Source organism: Chanodichthys erythropterus, chromosome 3 (assembly GCF_024489055.1).
Source record: "Chanodichthys erythropterus isolate Z2021 chromosome 3, ASM2448905v1, whole genome shotgun sequence".
Classification (NCBI taxonomy): Eukaryota; Metazoa; Chordata; class Actinopteri; order Cypriniformes; family Xenocyprididae; genus Chanodichthys; species Chanodichthys erythropterus.
In genome coordinates, this window is record NC_090223.1 from 39,175,882 (window position 1) to 39,195,325 (window position 19,444).

The 19,444-nt window shown below is 38.5% G+C and overlaps 1 protein-coding gene across 2 annotated transcripts in view; it reads right to left on the reverse strand.

Annotated features, from left to right (window-relative positions):
- The window catches only part of plekhh3 (pleckstrin homology, MyTH4 and FERM domain containing H3), a 44,084-nt gene extending 24,956 nt beyond the window's left edge, over positions 1-19,128 (reverse strand). Inside the window, exons 1-2 of one of the 2 annotated variants that reach the window (XM_067382175.1) lie at positions 18,695-19,128; positions 4,155-4,210 (exon numbers count right to left, since the gene is read on the reverse strand). In XM_067382175.1, the coding sequence (XP_067238276.1) occupies positions 4,155-4,210; positions 18,695-18,829 (191 nt within the window). In that variant the 5' untranslated portion in view covers positions 18,830-19,128. Of the gene's footprint in view, positions 1-4,154; positions 4,211-16,577; positions 17,131-18,694 lie in introns of those variants that run through there. The other variant, XM_067382177.1, reaches the window with a different exon arrangement.
- Positions 19,129-19,444: the final 316 nt, after the last annotated feature.

Genomic DNA, 19,444 nt, shown 5'->3' on the forward strand with positions numbered 1-19,444 from the left:
AGGCTTTCCCAGTAAATACCACTACCATTTTATACTGTGCCAATTTCCTCAGAACTGTTTATTACAATTTGATAAACTCAACTCATAAAAATAGCTCTTCCTGAGATTGATCATTAAAAAAAAATAAAAAAATAAAAATCTCAATTTGCTCTCTGTTTGTGGAGTAGAAGAATTAACAGACATTTAAAAGGTCTCATTTGTCATTTTCTTTCCTGTGGGAGACTGAAATTCATAGGCAGATTTGTGCTATGTGATTGTGTGAGTAAGTATGTGTTAGATGTTGGAGGCGTTTGAAGTTTAAGTCTGGAAACTGTAAAGTAGAGGTTTATTCAATAGTCACAGCTGGAACGCAGGTTTGGAAAGCTGTAGAGGATCTGTAGGGGGTGAGGGTGCTTTGTATGTGTGTGTCTGTGTGTTGGAGGGGCTGGGGGTCTCCAAGGTTTCAACAGCTGTCCAATCAAACCCATCCCAAACCTACCCACCACGGCCCACTCTTTTCCCAGAGTCCACAACAGTGGTCCCCAAGAGGGGCCTACGAGTCGACTTCCTGTAAGAGGGAGAGCAGAACAGGAAGCAATTTGTCACACAGGATTAAACGGCAGGAATAATAGAAAGAGGAGAGGAAAATGAGTGTGCCTTTCTCCAAAACTAGACATGGAAGCCTTGAGGGAGAAAAGGCAAGAGAGAAATGCAAACAAATGGAAATATAAGATAAAGGGGCCTAGACAAAATATCAAAACGAACTGTCAATCAAGTGGTATGCTGACTTTACTGAAACATGGATGAGGGATAGAGACATAGACATCAATTCAACTTATTATAAGTTGGGTTAAAGAAAGAGAGAGTGCAAGAGAGAACAGGAAGGATGATTTGGAAGGGAAAGTGGAAAGTGCTGTTGAGAATGTGGCTGTTGTTTGGTGAAAGATGTCAAATTAAACACCCTGAGCACTGATTTTGATGAGGGGAGGAAAGGAAAATCGTGCTTGTTTATGGAAATGACAGCAAATTCACCCCCAAAAAACCTCTAAATTCCAGCTGCAGAAGAAAAAAAGAAAAGAAAAAAAACTGAGCCTGCAAATTAGGGGTCTCAAACTCAAATGACCTGGGGGCCACTTGGGTCACTGAAGTACTTTTATAAGCACAATTAAAATTATTATTTATTCTTTTAATATTTTAGGCTCAGTAACAAAAAGTTTTTATTTGTATAAAGACTAAAAATACATTGCAATTAACGTACATTTGTAAATAATTTTATGTCAGAAACATTGCTTTGAGGCCAGCGCAACAATGCTTCAGGCAATTTCAAGTTTGTGTTTTTTTCCCCATCCCGTTTCCCTCTCCTATGACTTCTCTGTTTCAACTATCCGATCATATTAAAAGCAAAAAATATATCCTAAAAGGATATGCTCTAGTTGTGCAGCATGTGAATAATTTAAAAAAATTAATAAGTATGTTATTGAATGGCAAAACATAGAGGAAAACTGATTTGCAGATTTAAGGATTAAGTTTTTTTATGTGTGAGGGGGGGCGAATGAAACTACAGTGTGGTTGAAGACGTGAACTCAGATGTTTTGTATGTTTTCAGTGGAAAAGCGTCATGGAACTGGAAACTCTGGGGTTGGTAATACTGCCAGGCAAAACGGTTAATATGAAGGCAACGTAGCACTGTGCGCATATCCCTCCCTCCTTGACGCTCTCTGTGGCCTAGGCTCACTAACCTAAACCATCTGTGTGGCCTACACTGACAGGAAACTGATAAAACAAATGGAGGGATGGAGGAAAGGTAGAAAGAAAGGAAACATATTTTATAAACCCCTCCATAAACGTCCACCAAATCAAGGGGATTTCTTTCGTGTGTGTGTGTAAAACTTTTACTGCCAACTCCACGTGACTTACTGTAACAGACATCAATAGCTTGATTAATCAATGGTTAACACAATAATGATAAAAGCTAATATAACCCTGTTACCCATTATACTCACACGTACACACTCTCTAAGTTTGAATAAATCATTGGTTCGTAACTCCCCACTGTCAAAGCTGACATTATCATGACATTACAAATACACAAAGAACTAAGCAGGTTCTTCACTCCTTGTTTACACTTATATTTTATACTTCTCTCTGGAGTACACTTCAGAGTGTGCAACAATCTCTATATTCACTATAGTTCACTTACGTGGCGTGTTGAACTGTAGTCAATAGATGATTGATTTTAATCCAATTAAAATGCAGTGCTGCTTATTTAGTAACCAAATAAGCTATGCCCTTGCTGGAAGGCTTGCACACAATTGACCACATGTGTATGTATATGCAGTATGTGTGCGTGTGTATACTGCCATGATTGAAGGCAAAATTGTTCCTATAAGTAGAGAAAATGGGGGACATTCAGGAACATCCTCATTTGGAAAAATAATTCATAAAGAAAGATAATATTTTGTTAATTCTAAAAAGTTAGCTTTTTTCGCTAGTAATTATATATTTGGGTTAGTTTCTAGTCATTTTAATTAGCTTTATGTAACAACAATAGAGGACTATGATATGCTACCTTTTAGACAGTTTGTGTGTGTGCGTGTGTCTGTCTGTTTGTGTCTGTTTCAGATTTTCCCTACATTATAGGGACAAAATGTCCCCACAAAGATGCCAATATCCGAAATCCTTGGCATTTTTGGTCCCCATGAGGAAAACATCTTATAAATCATATTTTATGTTTTCTGAAAATACAAAAATGCAGAAAGTTTTCTGTGATGGGTAGGTTTAAGGTTAGGGGATAAAACATACAGTTTGTACAGTATAAAAAATATAATGTCTATGGAAAGTCCCCATAAAACATGGAAACCCAACATATTAGAAACCATGAAAGTCCAGGCGCTCAGCTGTTGAAACGTGGGAAACACATTAGCACCAAGCTGTGACCTGTCAGGTTGACCCGTTAAATGGACTGACAGTGCAGAACAGCTGGCCAAGTGGAGAAAGACCTGAAACCTACAGCCAAACTTGAACAAAATGTTCTTTTGTTTGAGATTAAAAAAAAGGCAGAGAAAGGAAAAAAAAAAAACAAGAGACAGATACAAAGACAATACATTCTTTCAGATATGGTGATTGAGGACAGTATGATGGAGTGAGACTTTCTGACCTCTGCTAAAAATAATACAGTTTACTCAAGAATACTGCCAAGACATTCCACATCCAGCCAGCTGAGCGAGACAGAAAGCACTCAGGATGACAGGACGTATGTGTCTAATCCGTGATGAGACTGAGCGACCTCTAAACGCGATAAAAGAGACTGAGTCACTGTCTGGCTGAAGGTTTCATGCAAATCTCAACCTGCTTAAACACACACACACACACACACACACACACACACACACACACACACACACACACACACACACTTGCTCTAGATTCAAGGCTTGATAATACAATAAAATAACTGCTCAACTGTAGTGATTAATTGTACAGTAAAGCATTTTCTGTATGCGTTTGAGTCTTTGTGCTGTGACACACCCAAAGCTATGACACAGTCAGGCTGGCCCACATACCACCTTACAAGCGCTGTATAACCTGATGCGTATTTTTTTTAAAATGCTGTTCTTTTCAACCTTCTATTCATCAAACAATATTAAACAGTACAGTCATTTTCAACTGATAATAATAAGACATGTTTCTTCAGTACCAAATCATCATATTAGAATGATTTCTGAAGGATCATGTGACACTGAAGACTGGAGTAATGATGCTGAAAATTCAGCTTTGACATCACAGGAATGAATTACACTTTAAAATATTCAAACAGAGAACAATACCTATTTGAAATTGTAATAATATTTCACAATATACTGTTTTACTGTATTTTTGATCAAATAAATGCAGCCAGGGTGAGAATAAGAACTACTTTCTGTATACTGCTGCAGATATCAAAATACCATGGTGTTACAATTTGATACCAGTCACTGCACCGCCACAATACGTTTTTGTAAGAGTATGTGCTGTACGGACTGACAAATCTATCTGTATTCACATCTCCCTCTGTCCAGGTTGGTGAAGGAGATGTAAGACAGACATACATGCGTGCTCACACACACACACACACACACACACACACACACACACACACACATGTCCTATTAAACATCATTAATGTCTGAACTCACCAGGGTGTGCCGTTGGCTGTGCGAGTGGGCTGAGACAGAGTGACCTCTAGTTGCCCCTGTAAAGGAGAAAGGACAGAACACATGGGTATCTGGCAGGTATTGATCTCACACTTCCCTTCCAGTAAACTCTGCTACATATTCTCAAAGGATGTGCAGTACGTGGAGAACATTCAGTTTCTTTCACTTCCTCTGTTTCGATATCTTCAACAAACATCATACGGTTTGATTTGCTACTTCAGTTTTGGGTTGGCATGGTACCAAAGTTAGTTTCTTCTTATTGGTGTCATCATTGATGTACATCAGAGGGTTTTGTTTATTTTAGTGTGCTGTGTTAACCTAATGGTGTTTTGTCTCTGTTTGACCCGTTTGACCCCGTGCACCATCTATATATATTATAGTATTGGCCATTTTCTATGAATAGGCCGCTTGCGATGAATTATGATTCATCATGTGGCTTTATATTTTACTACCTGTATTATGATCAGTACCTTTTATGTTAAAAAAGCAGATTTAGGCAAGTATATTATCATTATATCACTTGATGAAATATACAGTTCTAAGTTGTGAAAACCTTCGATATACCATCCCGTAATGCCTGAAACAATGTCACAGTATGTTAATGTGAATTTCTAGCAACCACATCTGCTGTTTTATACTGTAAAATTTAACAGGATATTTTTTACAGTGACCAGTGTAATTGTGCAATACTCAATACCACAGCTAAATTTAATAGCAACTAACAAGCTAATAATACACTTTAAATTTAAATTGAAGTAATAGAAGTATTAATATAAACATTTTAAAACTATATTTTGTTGACATTCCAGGTAAAAAAAAAAATTAAAAAAAAAGTTGGTAATGAAACAGCTGGTCTTACAAAAAAATAAAAAATAAAAATAAAATAAGAGTGGTTTAGTATTATACCAAAATGTCCATTGTTGCCCAATCTAGTTGCACAAACCATTCTCAATATGCTAAAAAGAATAGTGGACTCAAAAACTAGCTATCGGAGATGTTTTGGCTGTTGACGCCTATGCAGGAGATTGACAGCATGGGGGGCTATAGGCTTCAAGGGGATGTCCGGATTCTTTAGTGCATTCCTCAGGTCTGGCTTCCCCTTCCCAATCTCAGAGCTCATATTAAAGAGGGGAAGACGGACCTAGAAAAGAGCTCTGGAGGGGCTCTCTCCAGCAGGGGTCCAGGAAAAGTCAACCTGAATGACCTGGAAACCCTTTGATGTGGCTCAATGCAGCTAACCAAAAGAAAATGTAGCAATTGGTGGTATTGGCAGTCAGCTGGTTGCATGGCGTTTCATCAGTCAGAATTATGAATTAATGATGAATTTAGTCATGTAATTTATATAGCAATTTGTCAAACAACTCTACAAATGCCTAGTCTAGTGCTGTGAGTCATAAGGGAATTTCCTGGACTCAAAAAGTCTCCCTTGGTTGGAGGAAACCTCCAGTGCTCTAGGGATATAAAGCTGAGTGGTACAAAACTAACCAAACTTCCTCTTTGCTACATTATATATATAGTGTAACATTCTGAAATTATCACACACAATCACCTAGCAGTCAAAATTTGGACTTCCTATTGACCTCTATTGTTCTTAAATTGAGCTAAACAAGGCAAACATCACTATTATTGCTCACGCTTAAGCTTAGGTATTTGAACAAATCCTTAGATACTAAACTAGTCTTGCACTATTTGATTTTGTCAAATCATGCAGCTTTTCAAGGAGACGTGCCATTTCATTTCCCTGTGGACTTACAACTTTCACCTGGTAACAATGCAGTCAGAAGAATAAGAACACCCTAGAAACTACAAAGCCACATGCTGAAACTACCCAAAACACTCTAGTAACTGCACAGCAATGCACTAAAAACACAGTTATAACATCCTAGCAACCATATTTGCAATGCACTAAAAACAACCCTGAACACCCTAGAAACTGCATAGGAAACATACTACAGAGAACACTTCAGTAACTGCACAGAATTGTGCTACAAACACACTAGAAACTGTATTGCAATGCGCCAAAAAAAAACAGAACACCTTAAAATGTATAAAAGTTAAAACCTATTTACTATTATTTCTCTAACCAACTCCTGAACCCTGACATAAACTGAAATAAATAAAATGCATTACAAAGGATAAGCGATTTGAAGAATGGATTAAGTGAAAATTCACCCTATATATTTTTTAAATGTGTGTTATTGATCTTATTGTGAATGATTCATCCATGCACGTTTCATTTTTTAATAGGGAAATCAAATTTTCCTTGGTCTTTTGGCATGTAAGAGGTCTTTGTATCATTTAAATTCCATGACCTTAAAACGTCCTCATCATCAATAAAAAAGCATTTATATAATCAAGCTGTAAAAAAGCTTTGTTTGGAACAGAGGTGGCATGTGACGTCACAGGGGCAACGCCTACTTTAACATCATTGCATCGTTGTCCTCACCCACTGTTGTTCAGTCAATGAGCAGCGAGTGGAATTAAAAAGTAGGCCTATTAGTTTACGATAAAATAGATTGTTATAATAACAAGATTGCGATGCCATGCAGACGTTGTGCTGTTTATGGCTGTGGAAAAACTTCATCCTTGCATAAGCTGCCAAAGGATAGTGAAGTCAGAGAAAAATGGATTCAGTTTATTTTTAACAAACGTCCTAGTCACGTCAGTGCTGACTAGCATGTTTGTACTTTACATTTTACCAGCAAATGTTTTGAGAACAAGTCGCAATATGATATTGGCTTTGCCCAAATACTTTTGCTCAAAGATCAGGAAACAACTGTTCTGGAATCAGTAAGGACCCCGCAAACTATATTTCATTTTCAAACCGGTAATCATAATGAATAATATTAGTATTTTTACTTCAAAGAACGCTCTCTTTATAATGGCTGAAGCGGTCGATCACGCAGTTTATCTGGACACTTGCCAAAACTCCCGTTATAGTGATGCTCTTACGCTACACAGTGAATCTCTTACTTATTTAAATCGTGTTTGCATTGTTAGTTAGTTATGGTGAAAGCATTTCGTGAGAGCACAGAAATTGCATTGCAATGACGAGATCACTGCATTCACGCGATCAACAGACTGTCATCTGCTCAATGCTCATCACTGCAACCTTCCGTGTGATAGTAATAGATTTAAATATAATAATAATCAACACTTTTCATGATTTGCTAATCTCGACAGCTGAAATAGTAAAAATGTGGTAAATATAGTCGAAAGGATTCCACATGAAAGATGTCAGCCAGTCACAGCAGTGGGTGTTTACAGCAGACATGCCCCTTAAAACAGAGCGTTCAAATTAAAGGCCTGAAATCAGGGTAGAAAATAGCCGTTTAATTCTAAATTATGACAATTCTTTGATGTAAAAATCATATTAACATTATAATTGCACCCCAGGAAACATTATAAAATAATAAAAAAAAAAATCCATATTATGACCCCTTAATCAAAAGGTTATAACTTATGTAATGGTGAAATGACAGACTTCTCTAAGGTGGCATATGCCAGACTTCTCCAATAAATTAAGTATAAATTAAACTCTTTCTGCTGCCCTCCAATCAACAACCGGATAGAATCTTCATTTTTTAAATAATAATAAAAATTACATTTTTTAAATTTTCTTTGCATACTTTTTTTCCCTACCATTTCATTCAGATGTATCAGAATAAGAAAGAAAATATCTGTCACTACTTCCGTTTCACCGACACTAACGTATGTTAGTGTAACATTACATTAAAAATGTAACATTGTTAGTTTCTTTACAAACCTTTCAGCTTTTGAGCTTTTCTGATTTGGCTAACATTCTTCAGTAATTTAGTCACTAGGTCATAAATACACACACACAATCACAAACATGCATACCTCTATGAACAAGTGCACTTAGTAACGGCACCTCTTCTGTAATAATTGGCAGTGGATTCAAACACACACACACACACACACACACACACAACTGCTGCAGGCAGATCATAACATTCAAAACGAGGGCTGTTCACAGAACTGACAAAGACACAGAGAACTTTTGTGCTCAATCCGTCTACATGCAATACCAACCAAGTTCTGCCACACCCAGCCCCTCTGGACCAACTCTGTCCCGCAGCCAGCCCTTCACACCCAGTGGACAGTAAATACATACTGTCCTTCCCTGTGGACGGATCTGATGTCAGCTTTAGTTTCCTTTCTGTGCTACTTGACATACATATAAACCTGAATATTAACCCCAAAATGAAAATTTTGCCATTATTTACACATAATTTTCATGTTGTTCCAAAAGTGTACGGCTTTCTTTCTTCTTTGGAACACAGAGAAGATATTTTCGAAGAAATTTTCTAAAATTGAACCCCTTTGACTTTCACTCTATTGAAAAAATATTTTTTCAATATATTTTTTGTGTTCCATAGGCATGAGGGTGAATAAATAATGACAGAATTTTCATTTTTGGGTGAACTATCCCTTTAATGGCATACGAGAGAGAGGAAAAAAAAAAAAAAAAAAACAGACATAGTGGGAAATATTTCCTACTTTGAATTATGTTGCCTCTGTCAACACCATTAACCTAAAACACACACAGAGTGAAGCCTTCGATACCTTCTGGGAGGTGATGGCTACAAATAAACGTGTACAGAAGTGTCCTGAAGGATTAGTTTGCTCTTACCGTTTTGCCAGCAATTTTCTTGTGAATGATGCTGTAGTCAATAACAGCAGTGTTTCGCCATACAGGCAGAGAGCAGCCCGCAATTTGCAATAAATACTGTTTATGAGCGGATTCTAGTTAAAGTTGATTTCCAGGAAAATTACAAGGAGACTCATTTATACAACCATGTATTTCTACCCACTGAGATGACCATCTGACCCCTGTCAACCGCCCACCCACTGGCAGGCCCGGGCTGCGGTGCCACGCTCGGCTTGTCTGCGGGTTCCCGTAAACAGCTGGTATGCGTTGGCTTTGATTCTGCCCTTTGGTTCAGTGACTTGGTGAGGTTTATCAAAATCAATCCCGGCTGTAAACCGACTCATTCTGACTCCCCACATCAGCTGTAACTCTAACCCCCCCCCCTCACCTTGACCTCTTTCACAGACACACACTTCTATGTATGTGCGTGAGCGTGTGTCTAAGTCTGTGCCGCTCTGTAGCATCATGTTTCGGGGCTTTGGCACAGCCTTGGAGGAATGTTCCGTGCTGGACCGGGGGCTCCTAAGGGTCACGAGGCTAAAGAGTCAGGAAGACGGTTCTTTCATTACACAAACACTTTCAAAGAAACTCAAACATTTCAATGAAAAGATTTTTAGATTTCATAAGATTTCTTCACACTACGACATTCACTTCAAACTCCTTATTCACTGCTTATTAATAGTTAGTAAGGTAGTTGTTGTAGTTTAGGAACAGGGTAGGATTAAGGGATGTGGAATATGGTCATGCAGAATGAGGCATTAATTTGTGCTTTATAAATACTTAAAAACAGTCAATATGCAAGCAACTAGTTAAAAGTAAGAATTATTCCTCATACTAAAGTATTAGCAAAATTTCATTTAAATGCAGCAAAATGTATCACTAAACACCATCTGAATGTATTAAATCACCGCGTCAAGAAAAACATTAAAATATTAGCGCATTCCGAGGCGCATGTGACGGGTTTGGCGCTATATCTATGAAACGCCATCCAGGTCAAGGGCTTCACAATTAGCACGCCACAATTTACAACTACAGCTGCTAAGTTTAGTACACACACGCATTCACAATGATGGCCTAGTAAGATGGATGGCTGCGGTCTCTGCCAGAGGAAGAGTGGAAATAAAAGAGCAGGAGGATGGAGGTGAGAAAGAAGGTAAAGTGTGTTACAGAGCAAAAGGGGTGTGTATAATGAGACTCGCTTAATGTTTAACCAGGGTGGAGAGGCACCATAAATGTTGGACAGGCTCAGCAGGAGAGACTGAGAGGTGTCATTAAACCTATCTTTCTCGCTCTCTCTTCACCTTTCAGTTCCTCTGAGTGACACACGCTGATTCTTTTAACACGTAGAACTTTAGGCACAAAAGCACAGATCAGAATTCAGATGAATTTCAGGAAAGGACACATCCAAATTCTTCTTTGGAAGCATGCCTTCCACACTAAGCCACTTCCCAAAACATTTTTTTTTTTTTTTTTTACACAATACAGTGATGACATCATTTTGTTGGCCAACACAGCTCCCTGGTTCACACGACAAAAACCCAATAGGATTTTTCCATTGGATTACTGCAGAAAAAAAAAGGTCTGTGACCATCAAAATGTTTGGTTCATCATGATAATCTTCACAAATGAACACAAAATTGATGAATTTTGAACCCTGAATACAATCACCATGATGTAAACAGCTACACATAGGCTCTGAAAAAACGACACCATGGTCATGGTCAAGTATCTTTAGCGTCACCGTCACTAAGCTTCCGACAACTCTTACAGTCTTTATTTTTAAAAAATGTACTTGCAAGAGCACAATTATAGACACAATGAGGTTGTAAAAAGCGAGTAGATGAAGTTTCCTGTTCGGTGTGATGACATTTAATGTACCTGAACCTCTGTAGTCCCATTTAGCCACTTGTTAGCAACTGCCTCTTTCACAACAAGAAAAAGCTTTAAAAAAATCTAAATGGTGTATTACTCATGTATTGTAAGTCGTGGAATAAAACGTGAAAAAATGAGCGTGTTCAAAAACCAGACTCTATTTCAGGCATTTAGCCAATAACCTATTCAAAAAAACATTGACTTCGGGACGATTGAGCTGGAAGTTCTAAAATGCGAACTGGTTACTGGGTTTTGGCCTATAAAAATATGTCATCCCTGCGGCACTCTATATCCAAGTAGAGTCTGATCAGCGGTTTAAGTCAGTTAGGAAGACTGGGAAAGGTATGGCGTGTGAGCGGGACCTCTGGCAAGAGCATTCTGGGATGAGGAGCAGGATGAATCATCCGGGCAGGAGATGCCGTGATGGGTTTGTTCCGTGGCTCACTTCCGTTCCTATGTCCCAAGAGACAGGGTTGAGTAAGCAGGCGGAAATGCCACTGCTCTGCCAACCACGGGCCTCTGGAGCAGATGTTCGCCTGTGTGCATTTTTTTTTTTTTCTATGGTTCTACCCTGAAGGGACTTTTAGGGACAGGCAGGACTAGCCAAACAAAACATAATATTAATTTACCTTGTGTTTGTTATGTGAAACACCAAAACTTCAACTCTTTATACTGAATTTCAAAGTATCAGTCAAATCTGTTTTTATGTTTATGTAACAGTTTGTCTAAATTACGGTGTGTTGCTGGCAAACTATAAGATTAAAAAGTGAAAACATAAGGGGAAAAACAAATGTTGCGTTATGGAAAATCAGTTTATTGTGCCCATATCTCTGTAACAAAAACAACAACAAAACATTAAACCTCAATTTAAATCTGCATAGCGCACGATTTTGGCTCGTTGTAGAGGGTGTGGGGGAAATACCATCTCAAAGCTCTGTGGTTCTACCGTTATACATTAACAGCACCAGGTCTGTGCCAGAAACTACTGCCAGTTTGTGTTTCTTTCCCAGGATGCCCTGCTCCTCACCTCAACAGCTGCAGTGGGTGGGTGCCCTGGTGTCATAACATCTTCAAGGCACAGCGTGAATGTCAAAAACAAAAAGAAAGAAAGTTCTGTGTCTCCTAAGAGAAACACAGAAGAGTGAAGCGAGGGTAGTTCGTCACTCTAAAATAGAGTAAAGAGGGGGGAAAGCAAGAGCATGAAGGACAAACAGAGGCGCTCTTTCAGCTCGCCTGCTGTCTGTTTGGCCAGCTTGATTACGGGACCACTGCTGACGTCAGAGTCTCTCACATGGACGAGCAGATCCCTGAACCAGCACTACAGTGCTGCACACCTCCAACAGGCTATAATGGCCTCAAAAGGAAAGTTTGTCACCTTTGTGTTATTCCAAACCTGCTTTCTTCTGTGGAAGAAAGACATTTTGAAGAATGTTTCAACTGTTTTTGCACCCCATTGACTTCCATTGTTTGGACAAAAAACAGTTGAAACATTTCTCAAAATGTTATGTTCCACAGAAGAAAGAAAGTTATTCGACATGAGGGGGAGTAAATAATGAATGAATTTTTAGCAGTTTTTACTCTTTAATTTAGCATTATAAGTTACGAGCCAAAATATTCATACTGTACTAGGATGAAATGTACAGTGTTAGGGGTAAAGCATTACAAAATCTTTAGATTAAGATTTAGAAATAGGAGTCTCCTGTATCCTATTCTTCTTTAATCCAGAATGGCAGCACAGATGAAAGGTTTGTTAGAGCTGCGCCCTCTACTGTACAGGAGTAAATATGCATTTCCTTCAGCCTGAAGCTTATTCATTTCACTTTGGATGTGAAAGGGCCTTAACATTTGCCAAAATAGAACTTTTTTGTTGTCATTAAAAAACAAAGTCTTGCTCTTTTTTTGAGAAAAAGTAACGCAAATGTAACCAAGTAACACAATTAGTTACTTTTTTTAGGGAGTAACGCAATATTGTAATGCATTACTTTTAAAAGTAACTTTCCCCAACACTGGAAATGTAGGGCTTGTTTCAGCATACAGTATCTCACAAAAGTGAGTACACCCCTCACATTTCAGCAACCATTTTATTATATGTTCTCAAGGGACAATACTATAGAAATGAAAATTGGATATACTTTAGAGTAGACAATGTGCAGCTTGTACTGTCCTCTGAAAATAACTCAACATCTGAGCCAAACATGTTTATCTTAGTCTCATCAGACCACAGGACATGGTTCCAGTAATTCATGCTCTTGGACAGGTTGTCTTCAGCAAACTGTTTGCGGGGTTTCTTGTGAGCCAGCTTCAGAAGATGCTTCCTTCTGGGACGACGGCCATGCAAACCAACTTGTTGCAGTGTATGGCGTATGGTTTGAGCACTGACAAGCTGACCTTCCGCTTCTGCAACCTCTAAAGCAATGCTGGCAGCACTCATGCATCTGTTTTTTGAAGCCAGCTTCTGCACCTGACGCACAGGACAAGGTCTCAACTTCTTTGGCCTGTTCCGAGTGGAAAACCTCTCTCTATGACCCTGGCCACTGTGCTATAACTCAGTTTCATGGTGTTACCGATCTTTTTATAGCCTAGGCCATCTTTGTGGAGAGCAACAATTCTAATTCTCAAATCTTCAGAGAGTTCTTTGCCATGAGGTGCCATGTTGAACATCCAGTGAACAGTATGAGAGAATTGTACTCAAAGCACCCAATTTTAACTGCTCTAATACAAGATCCACACATTTGTATGGTCCTGTCAAGCAGACAAAAACATGAACAAGATGAACGGGACATGTGGCTTTGCATGGTTAAACAACATACAACTGTTATCACTTAGGGTGTACTCACTTTTGTTGCCAGCTATTTTGACAATAATGGCTGTATGTTAAGTTATTTTCAGAGGACAGTAAATCTGTACTGCTATACAAGCAGCACACCGACTACTCTAAAATATATCCAAGTTTCATTTCTTTAGTATTGTCCCTTGAGAAGATATACTAAAATGGTTGCTGAAATGTGAGGGGTGTACTCACTTTTGTGAGATACTGTAATAGTACAGATGTACATTTGAGTTAAAGGTGGATCTGTCGAGATGATACATTCAGCTGCGGTCTCCTGTGGCACAAAAAAAGGACCGTTAACAGTCACTGCAGAGAGGAAGTATCCAAACACACACGTCTGTGGGGTCTGACCACCTGCTTGAGTGTGTGGCCTACAGAGGGTTGGGTGCAATGGAGGAGGTCTTTGTGTAAACACGTCAATGGATGTTTCCGGAGCGGGCTTTCCTAGACTTCAGCCAAACCAGTCCTCTCCGTACCCTCCATGTTTTCCAAGCATGCATTTCCTCTCTGGCAATAATAGTTGACAGTGAAAGCCCAACTTTCTTAAGTACCTGGTTTTAAGTCTGACTAGGGGGAAAAGCTTGCTAATATTTCATCAAAATTGAGCAAAATGGGTAATTAAACTTTCTTAATCAGTTCTTTGAAGGACATTAAATTTATACAAATGAAGCTAAACTGATTCAGCCTGCGAAATTCCTAATTGTAAAATCCAGTAAGCTGTTAGCTATGTTTTGGAATAGGGTAGCTAGCTAGCTAGTCTAAAGGTGTGGTCACATTAGAGAAATTTAGAGGGCAAAAAGGTCCATTGTATATTGTTGGTGGTATAAAACACAAGTCACTTTCAAACCAAGCAGCTTTCTGTTGGTCAATGTGAATTTGCGTGACCAACTTAAACCCCATGTGCAATCTGCATGGGGAAATTCCCTTTTGTGTGGACTGCATAGCACGTCATTATCTGGTCCAAACTGATCATGGGCTGGTAGAACATTTTGGACCAGCTTAAAATGGTCAACCTGGATTTTGATATAAACCAGCTACCATGTTGCACAGCTACCAGTTTAGCTAAATTTTCCAACATATTACAAATTCTTTAAAGGTGCCCAAGATGTTTTTTTACAAGATGTAATATAAGTCTAAGGTGTCTCCTGAATGTGACTGTGAAGTTTCAGCTCAAAATACCCCATAGATTTTTTTTTTATTAATTTTTTTAACTGCCTATTTTGGGGCATCATTAATTATACACTGATTTTGGCAGCCGCCGCCCCTTTAATTCACCTGCTCCCTGCCACACGAGCTCTCGACTATATTACAGTGCATTTACAAAGTTCACACAGCTAATATAATCCTCAAATGGATCTTTACAAGATGTTCGTCATGCATGCATGCTTCGAATTATGGGAGTAAAGTATTTATTTTGATGTTTACGTTTGATTCTGAATGAGTTTGAGGCTGTGCTCTGTGGCTAACGGCTAATGCTACACTGTTGGAGAGATTTACAAAGAATGAAGTTGTGTTTATGAATTATACAGACTGCAAGTGTTTAAAAATGAAAATAGTGACGGCTCTTGTCTCCGTGAATACAGTAAGAAACGATGGTAACTTTAACCACATTTAACAGTACATTAGCAACATGCTAATGAAACATTTAGAAAGACAATTTACAAATATCACTAAAAATATCATGCTATCATGGACCATGTCAGTTATTATTGCTCCATCTGCCATTTTTCACTGTTGTTCTTGCTGGCTTACCTTGTCTGTGCACAGATCCAGACGTTAATACTGTCTTTCCTTGTCTAATGCCTTGAACTAGGGCTGGGCGATGTATCGAATGCTTTTGTCACGCGCATTTCTTCAGTAAAGCCGGTTCCCTGATTACCGCTAAATCGCCATCACCTGCTTTCAAATGAAGCGGCATTTAATAAACAGAACCGTAGTTCACTGATAAGACACGCAATATCGCGTTCAATATCGATATGTATCGCCGTCGATATTGAGCGCGATATTGCGTGTCTTATCAGTGAACTACGGTTCTGTCTATTAAATGCCGCTTCATTTGAAAGCAGGTGATGCCGATTTAGCAGTAATCAGGGAACCGGCTTTACTGAAGAAATGCGCGTGACAAAAGCATTCGATACATCGCCCAGCCCTACCTTGAACATGGGCTGGCATTTATTTAAATATTGGGGTCATACATATTAATGATCCCGACTGTTACGTAACAGTTGGTGTTATGTTGAGATCTGCGTGTTTTCCGGAGGTCTTTTAAACAAATGAGATTTACATAAGAAGGAGGAAGCAATGGGGTTTGAAACTCAATGTATGTCTTTTCCATGTACTGAACTCTTGTTATTCAACTATGCCGAGGTAAATTCAAATTTTGATTCTAGGGCACCTTTACAGAATCAGCTTTATTAGTCCAAACCCCCAAAGGGCAGAGTGCTAATCATAAACAACAAAAAAATAAGACATCATCACAACCTAAGAAGCAACCACACCATTTCTTCTAGAAAGGACAACTGAAGGTTGTTGCTCGGACTATTGATCCTGCCTGGCATGAAGAGGAAGTCTTTGCAAGGCTTTGCAAATGCACTTTAGATATCAATTTTTTTTTTTTTTTTTTTTTTGTCAATAATCAATAATGTCACCGTGTCAACAGTGAAAATAGCAAGAGTGAATTGTGGTGGTGCAACAGCAAGAAAAGGCTGATGAATCATAATTAAAGTTCAGGCTGTGTGTGCCCTTAAACAATGACTCAGCAAATGGTAATTCATATTACAATAGGCATTCAAACAGTTAGATCTGATTATCAAGTCTTTAAAACTGCTTCATTACTCTATATATATGCTACCATAGACTGTAAAAAAAGCTTGTATGCTACCCAAAGATGTGGCAACCGCTCAGTTGACTATGTAACATTATCTAATGGTTACATCACATACCGGAGTCTGGCTTTGCTCAGTGATTCAAATTAATAAAATTTAATCATGCAATCACCCATTCATATGTCTAAATTTAGTCTGTGCCTTACATTTTAAAACGTATTGTTGTTTTTTTCCTTTGGACATGTCTTTTCTTGTTTATAAGGACTGCCATTGGTTCCTCCTTAGAAAAAAAAGAAAAAAAAATAGATGCATGATGACCCTGGGGAAAAGGGGGGATGCACTGACCTATTAACCTCCTATATTCTCTACCCCCATTACCCTAACACATGCGCACACATGCAAAAATCCTTCACAGAGCCATAAATGGGTTAATGGCATAAGACTTCACCAAGGAAATATGGAGATTATTGATTTTAGGGTGATTAGTCTATAGAGGATGAATGGGGTGGGGATAAAGGAAGTATGTGAGATAAGAGGTCAGTCCATAAGAGATTGCTGCAAAAGGTCCCTTAGGCTGTTTCTTATTGATTGGTCCAGTGTATTGTGTGTAACATGATTTCACAATATGGGCCTGATTATAAAACCAGTGAGAGACTCATAAAGTGTGTGTGTACATAAGTTCATACATGTCAATATCTCTTCATACCTGCCTATCGTAGGACTGATATAAACTAAAGACAGTGCATTTGAGGTAAGTCAGCATTACAAGTGAGAGTTGGGTTATAATTGAGTGTGGAATACTTTTAGTTGTCGGCAATTAGCCATCCCAGGAAGTACATAGGGTCTACTGGAAATATTTCTGCTTTAATTCAGAACAGCTCAAAACAGCCTTTGTGTGAGAAAGTCTCACTGGCTGTTGAAAAACTCATTTAGTGTACAAGAGGGGATCAATACCAGAGATTTTACTGACAGAGGAGCCATTATTAAATATTTGATCATGCGGATGTGTTCAGTTGCACAGAGGCGTAAAATAGATGGGGAACCTGAGTGCTGGCTCAGCTGAATGCCCTTCACTGTTCATTATATTTCACAGGAACCCCTTCATCTCTGTTCTTCACTTTGATTTATACCTTTTTAACGCACATGGGCTAATCATGAAACACCTCAACACTAAGCTCTTGTGTGTGGGAACAGTGGAAATAATACAAATAATACAAGTACTGCTGTCTTACAGACAAAGGATCAACTACATATTTTGTTTCATTCATCTTTTCACTGTAATAGGGTTGCTAGGATTTAAAAAAAAAGCCCTCAAAACCACATCCATAATGAACGTGTATGTATGAAAGTCTCACAAATTATATATGGGAAGCACTAGTATCTAGCATGCAAAGCTTGAGCACTCAAAATATGACCAGTAAAACTGGTTTTGCTAGAATAACCTTGGTGTTCTCATCACACTCCATTTCCACCACTTAAAACTGAGAAATCAATCCATTTTCCATGTCAGTGCTGCTTCAAATATATTTCAACATTATTATAAATAATTCACATATATGCATGTATAGAATGTTTGAGAATGTATCTGATTATAGCAATAAATAATAGAAATTATCATTTTAATGTTAATTCATGTTTTTCTAGTATCCTTTCCAATTTCACTAGTAACCATTCATTAAATTTTAGTACTTATTCATTAGATACTAGCACTTCTAACAATATAAGACTAGTAGCTATTCCATTAACTGCTAGCACTTATTTTTCACATAGGCACTTATTTATTTTACTACTAGTCATTAGTTTTAATAGTACTCATTGAATAGACACTAATACTTAATCATTATACATGGCACATAAAAAAGGCAATTGTGACTGGCAAGACAAGTAATATAACTAATGATATTCAGAATAGATGCTAGTAGGGTCTCATAAATAAGTACAAGTATCTAGTAAATAAGTACTAGTATAGGAGGATTAAATACTAGTAACTATTATGAGAGTTTCTCAACCTAACAAAAAGAACTAGTACCAAATAAAAAGTTATAAACTGGAATTGGCATACTAGTTGAAAGTGAGATCTGAACCACACATTCCCAGAAAATTCGATGTGTTAATTTGGAAACATGAAAGTTACTTACTTTGTGTCAATGACTAGGAAAGTATTAAGTTACTAGACCATTTGAAAATTATACATATACGTTTTTAAAAAGTTAGAGTAACATCAACACATATATAAAAAAATGAACCATGATGGATGTCATACTGTTGTATCTAAGTAGTCAGCTTACTATGTCTTAAGACAGCTTCAGTTTTGTCTACATACCCGTCCAGTGTGTGTGTGCTCGTCCTGATTGCGTAACTCGAAAGACTCTTCCTCCTCTTTCTCTCCATGATCCCGAGCCAGCAAACTGAAGCCTTGTCTGCAGCACACAAGCCACCAAAGTCCCTGCAAAGGCATTCAAATTACGGCGTGTCGTCCAGTTTCTATCCGTAAATGTCCAGTGATGTCCACCGTCCCGGTGCTGTCGTGCAGATGGGACAGATGGAGGATGTCTAGCCGCATGAAATGGGCTGATTCAAGAGAATAAACTCCTCGATTTCGGCTGCAACTACTGAGAAATGGCGCGTTTTATCCAAATACGTGTCCAACTTCAGAAAAAGAGTGATAAAAGACTTTGATCCCACGGGTACTTTCAAACTGAGAGTAGATCAAGCATCGCGTCTTTATCGGCTTCTGCCGCGTCTCTGATTCTGCGGGACATGAGCATGCAGACTTTCAGTAGCATGAGTGGAGGGGCGGGGCGAGTCACCCCATGCGTTCGCTATCGCAAGGTGATTGGCTCATCACGCACACGCCCAGAGAACGTCACGCCCCCTGTCTGGCTCGCTGTACATGTGATGTAGGCATTTCAGGAAATGGAAGCAATTCAGTGATGGGAACAGAAATATTTAACTCTCACTCTAAAGCAAGCAACACATGTCAAATGCCTGTTCTTAATACTCAAATGTAGGCAATGCACAATAACATTGTACCTTTTTACTGACTTGGTTGATATACATAAGAGTTATGAGC